Here is a 6389-nt window from a genome sequence, read left to right on the forward strand (position 1 = left end):
GTCTGTCTAGGTATCACAAGCTGTTCTGAGAACCAGCTGAACCAATTTAGATACATTTGAATAGAAGAACTCGGATGTATCTCCCCTGAAAAATAAGATATAAGACTTGGGAGGGTGAGGAGCATTTTAGACTTCTTCTTCCCAGTCAAACGAATGGTACAAGTTCGGCAACCATTTCAATTTTATCTTGTTAAAATGAAGACTCAACTGAGCGGGTAGGTCGATAGGAAATTGCGTGAAGCTGATAACAAACGAAAGTAACGGTTCATATGCTACGTCTCAAAAATAGTGGAAAGGTCAGCCCACATCCCCATTTATAGCATTAGTTTATAAGCCCAGCATTGCCTAGAACCTTTGCAAATTTGGTATAATTTTGAAATTGGAGCAGTGAAACAGTGGTTTTAACTAGGAATGAAAGCTTACTAAAACACTTCAAATTTCCGTATTGTTGTTTATATAGTTCAACAGTGTCCTTATGACGTCATACCGGAAGTGACTAAAGGAACGGGTGTGTAAGCAATGTGGAATAATTTTCCAGCTCAACACACACACACATAGGTTATATTTGTTTCCGATATTTTACGATTCTTGATATAAATATTAAGAATAAAAATTATACGTCCCAATAAGTATATAAATGAGCAACCACAAACATACATCCTGTTTGGACACCAAGTACGCAATTTCCTTTCCCTTGGTCTTTCTTTCCTACTTCCTGATTTTTCACGTATGTGAATAATGGTTTCTTTCCTCCGTATCTAAATGTTGTGTTCGTAACTAACTATGAGAATATTAATTTTTTACTGACGTGAACGCTGTGTTCTTAGTTGTATAAACATATTGGTTTCTTACCTACTTACTGAGCGTAATGTTGTATTCTATACATATGCTGGCTTCTTACCTATATGAGTATTGACTTTTTTCTTACCTATGTAATTGTTTTCTTACCTATTACCTATGTAAATACTGACTTTTTTCTTACCTATGTCGTTACAAATTTCTTACCTGTTTGAATACTGACTTATTTCTTACTTATATCATTATAGGTTTCTTACCTCTGTGTGTGTAATAACTTCTTTCTTACCTATATCATTATTGGTTGTTTACCTGTGTAAATAATGACTTCTTTCTTACCCATGTCATTTTTGGTTTCTTACCTGTGTGAGTAATAACTTCTTTCTTACCTATGTTATTATTGGTTGTTTACCTCTGTAAATAATAACTTCTTTCTTACCTATGTCATTATTGGTTGTTTACCTGTGTAAATACTGACTTCTTTCTTACTCATGTCATTTTTGGTTTCTTACCTGTGTGAGTAATAACTTCTTTCTTACCTATGTCATTATTGGTTGTTTACCTGCGTGAATATTGACTTCTTTCTTACCTATGTTATTATTGGTTGTTTACCTGTGTAAATACTGACTTCTTTAAAAAAGTAGCATTCAAATAGGTAAGAGAGAAATCAAAACACGGGTAAGAAACTAAAAATGACATATGTAAGAAAGAAAGCAAAACACGGGTAAGAAACCAAAAATGACATAGGCACCCGTGTTTTGATTTCTCTCTTACCTATGTGAATGCTACTTTCTTACCTGTGAGTATTTATTTCTTACCTATGTGTGTTAATTTCCTGTCTAAGTGAAAAACTATTTTTTTCAACAGATGAGAAAGTTGGTTTTTATCTACGTAATTGTTGTTGTTGTTTTTTTTTCAGGCTGAATATTTAGTTTTCATGCTAATATGTTTTTATATCTTTATAAATATAGTTATTTTCAACCTGTACGAATGTGTACATACATTGGTTCTTTCTTATTTATACAAATTACCTGTTTTTGTAAGTGCAAGTAACATTGTTGTATTTTTACGTTATCTTTATCTAAGCAAATATTGTTGTCATTTTGGTTTTCACATGTTTAGACACCAATTTATTTCACATTTCATTGAATACTGGTTTATTTCCGACCAATCAGAATGTATTTTCTTTGGAATAATACTAGCTTCTTTCCAGTATGAGCATTATTGGTTTCTTAACTGCACGGATGAACACTTCTTAATTGTGTAAATGTTGGTTTCTTATTTGTATGATTTTTTATGTTTGTATCTATTTAAATATTGGCTTCTATCCAACAGCAACGCTGATTCCACTAGTTGATTTTTATATGTTTGATATTTGTTTGGTTTTAAAATTCAAGAAGTGTCAATTTATTTTATATGACCCTTTACAACATATTCATTCGTACGTTTTACAGCTTTATTTAATCGACAACACAATAGCATTAGTTACAACAACTTCACCAATCGTTTATATTTATATGCTGCCAGGGATTTCTTTTTCAAAGATGTTTTTTTTTTCTTAATTGATGACCTTCTCTTTCGTCGTCCAGAGGAAAAAAAACCGTATTAGTACAAAGACGTTCATGAACCTGTATTTAAATCAGAGCCACAATAATATTCTAAATACTACTATACTGTACAACACTAATGATGTATAAATATATTTTTGCTGAACAGAGTCTATATCTATAAGAAGTAAATAATTTCAGTACTACTACATATATCTCGAATTTTAACAAAGCCAGCAACACAAAGTACTAGAATCTCTGAAAAAAGATAAGATACGCCATTCACATGATGCTTAATCGGAAAGTAAACGCGTGTTATACATAACACGCTGTTGTCGTGTACGCTCTAGTGTACTGTTTAGAACTCCGCACTAACGAAATAGACAGGACGTGTTGTATTACACCAATCGTTACACACTCTTCCAAGGCACTTGTTTAAACATGTGTCGCTCTTGTCACAATAACTTCTCAGTTATAACTTAAACTCTTGCTAATATTTTTACATTGAAACTTTTAAATATACGGTCATGAACAACGCATACAACAGCATTCCAGTTTTACACAAATGGATATCTATGGTTAAAATATTTAAAACAAGCTAATATGTAATACTTTAAAAATACATAAAAGGATGAATAAAATAAGGGCCTATTTCGCGGTACAGTTATATACCAGAAACTGGTATATTAATATAAGTCTGTATACATATTGGTACGGTCTTACACCAGAAACCGGTATATTGATATAAGTCTGTATAAATAATGGAACTGTTATACACCAGAAGCCAGTCTATCAATATATATCATGGTCCGATTTTATACCAGAAACCAGCCTATTAATATATTTCATGGTACAGTTTTACACTAGAAGCCAGTAAATTAATAATATTTCTATATATAATGGAACGTTTTTTGTTGAATTGTGATATTAATTAATCCAACGATAAGCTACAAAATGTTGAACTGTGATATTAGTGAAACCAGAGATTAATATGATCATAAAAATTTATGCTGTTTAATTTGTATGAGCATACATACTTAAGACAGATGTAATGCCCACAATTAAAGCACTGCTTAACTTAAATAACGGGACACTTTTATGTACTGCACAATTTTCTTTTTCACAGTTACGTTAAGGCTTACCTTTTTATCGTATTAGCATCAAGGTGAAAAAAACTTTAAACTAGAAAATAAAGCATAATGAAAAAGTGTCATTTTTTAATTATAATTAACACAACAATTTTACAATTATTGCATGCAAAGATACAGAGCATATTCAACACATAGTGCCGCCACCTATTGTAAGGTCAGAGAAATATTACAGCAATCCAAATTTATCTCTTCGAAATTCCGCAAATGTTTGCTCTTAAATAAATTTACTTCTCTTAAAAAAATATATGCCTGTAGTATTAGGCAACTTCGTGCAACTAAATAATATAGCTATAATATTCTATTTAACCAGCTCAGGTCTTTACTAGCTTGCTTTGGTCGAAATTTAATATTAATACAATAAAAGTTCTCTCCATATTTCATATATTAAATGTAAAAATACATAGGTGTAGATTCGCAGCGAGAATCCCTCAACCCAGCAACAGTACTACTTCATATAAAAAACAATCGACTTACTTTCCTGAGTCTGGTACACTAAGTTTTGTTTAAACTTTTAAACGAACTTGCACAGAAAATAGAATTATAAGTATGTGTAACACGTACGCACGCGACGTTTCTGTTTATTTCAGTTGTTTGTAATTATCTCGTTACTACTCTATCGGAGTGCGAAAGGACTGTTAAAAATCTGACATCATTCTATGTAAATGATGAGTATGAACTTTGAGAGTTTAGAAAAAGTGTTCCAGGAACAGTTGTGACATTAAAACTGAAATAAATCGTACATATTTTTTTTTCAGTTAGTAGATTATTCAGAAGTAGAGAACGTATTACCTAATCATACATTGTAGGAACAAATTACATTTAAAACATTACTGGTTATGCTGTTTGTAACACTTGCGTTATGTAGTTTTAAGCCCCGATCTTAATTTTACTTACCTTATTATCCAGAACGAAGCAGGGGACGGGCTGGACCTCTATACCCATGCCATGAGCTTTTGGCTAGACAGAAGCTGTAGGTTCGCCGCCAAACAAGTGACTGCCGGTCGCGATGACAGAAAGTGCATCAACCATGGACACACATGCTTGTTTTCGCTATAATCTACATCATCACTCAGCGTGCGGAGACCTAAGAACATGGCGCTTGCGGCACGCGCAGTTCACCTTTCCCTCGCTAAGACACTAGCAAACTAACGCAAGAGTGTTAGCGCCTGCGAGATAGCCCGATCTTATTGCTCGGGAGGGGAATAAACGAACCGGGGGTCTGAAGTGAAGTGGGAATGAGAGATAGACACTGGGTACCGAGAGTGCCCTGGAATCATTACGTCAAAACCTAACGTTGGTCGCTCCGATTCCCGCTTCTAAACCATCGCCTCAAACGAACCAATGCGACGCCAAGGAACTTTTGGTTGGTATTTGTGTACACGTACTTCAGGTACAAGTGTGATCTGGCAGGCTGCCAGGCGGGAGCGCTGTGATTCGCGCCACATTTATGACTAGTGGCTTTTTAATGTGATTGCGAATGTCCCAGTCAATCTCATAGAAACAACCCCGTATTAAACTTAAAGCCACATTACAATAGACATAACAAAGAAGATTACATAAAACATTCGATGCGTTTTAAAACATTAACGACGTGAGATTTTTCTGCTTTGAAACAATTCGTACACAGCTTGCTAACTATTATTTTTGTTGTTGTCGGACCAATAATTTATATACTTGACAAAGAATTGACCTACCACCACGAAAGCTTATAATTTCCTACCTCTAATCATTACTTTTAACTGGTGAGCATTAACTGTGTAAGAGCGAGTCTAGTTATGTGAAGATTTGAGTCTATTAATCAAGGACTGATCTGGGAAAGTGGCCTAATTATATAAGATAGATGCTAGCAGCTGTTCTGAAAGAATAACCAGCATTATGTCGCAAATGACGTGTCTTTATTGCTCTTTTAAATCTTAAGGTTATCTGTATAGCACAGACGCTACTCTCTAAGTTGTTTGCTATAGACATATGCAGGAATGCCTAACTTTGTTATATAGTAGATTACAAAAAATACGCTTGATCATTCTGTCAATTCAATGTATTTGTTAATAATAGCGTATGCATACCAGGTGAACAAGTTTGGGGACGTCCGCCTTCTGCGCTTTGTGTCAGGTACCTAGGGTTTCGTGTCAGTAGTACAATAAGAACTGTGAGAGAAAACAAACAAGCGATTTTAAAAATTAAACAAAAAATAAACACTTGCTTTGCTCTCCAAACAACAGCGTCGTAACTTTCACTTCCTGAGAAACTGAGTTGTATTTCAGAGAGATGTTGTTAAATTCGACGCTCTCAAAGGATGACCGTGTGATATATACATTTTCACCTAACTTACATTTCATAAAGGTTCTGGTTGACACCTCACCATTCTTCTGGTTGTTAGCCGTATATTATAGTAGCAGGTAATAATTCGTTATCATTAATACCACTGGCAGACATTTGCACCTAAATAATATAGATTTTTTATGGTTGGGTTCACATAGTGATATCTAGAGAAAGCGGTATTCAGGTACTCTAATTACCATCAGGAAATACCACGTACAACAAGTGGCTTGGAAGGGAAAGTTTTACGGAAATAAATCAAACTCGAGTAAGTGAAACAAACAGAATAATAAAGCTGTTGGAAACAAATACATACGCTTAAGTTACGTTGTCTAATCTATTGGTTTCAGAGTTGAATTAATAACGAATAGTGGTCTTTTTCGGTAGATGCTGGAACAGGAAAAAGGACCGAAAGAATAATGAGATGCCAGATTTTGGTCAGGTAAAGTATAACCTTCATTTGGTATCCCACATCAAAGATTATACTTACTTCACATTAAAGGGAAGATAATATTCCAACTTATACTGACCAATGAATCACTCCAGTTTTATACATAACTGGAGAGCCAATTTAAAT

At 34.1% G+C, this 6389-nt stretch overlaps 1 protein-coding gene across 4 annotated transcripts in view; it reads right to left on the reverse strand.

Moving 5' to 3' along the window:
* Positions 1-4800, reverse strand: part of LOC106458682 (uncharacterized serine-rich protein C215.13-like) — a 47518-nt gene extending 42718 nt beyond the window's left edge. Inside the window, exons 1-2 of one of the 4 annotated variants that reach the window (XR_002610406.1) lie at positions 4388-4800; positions 2230-2423 (exon numbers count right to left, since the gene is read on the reverse strand). Coding sequence is in view for 1 of the 4 variants with exons in the window: in XM_013918213.2 (XP_013773667.1) it covers positions 4388-4435 (48 nt within the window). In the remaining 3 variants the exon portion in view is untranslated. Of the gene's footprint in view, positions 1-2229; positions 2424-4387 lie in introns of those variants that run through there. The other 3 variants (XM_022384947.1, XM_022384946.1, XM_013918213.2) reach the window with 3 other exon arrangements.
* Positions 4801-6389: the final 1589 nt, after the last annotated feature.

The sequence above is a fragment of the Limulus polyphemus genome, unplaced genomic scaffold, assembly GCF_000517525.1.
Source record: "Limulus polyphemus unplaced genomic scaffold, Limulus_polyphemus-2.1.2 Scaffold500, whole genome shotgun sequence".
Lineage (NCBI taxonomy): Eukaryota > Metazoa > Arthropoda > Merostomata > Xiphosura > Limulidae > Limulus > Limulus polyphemus.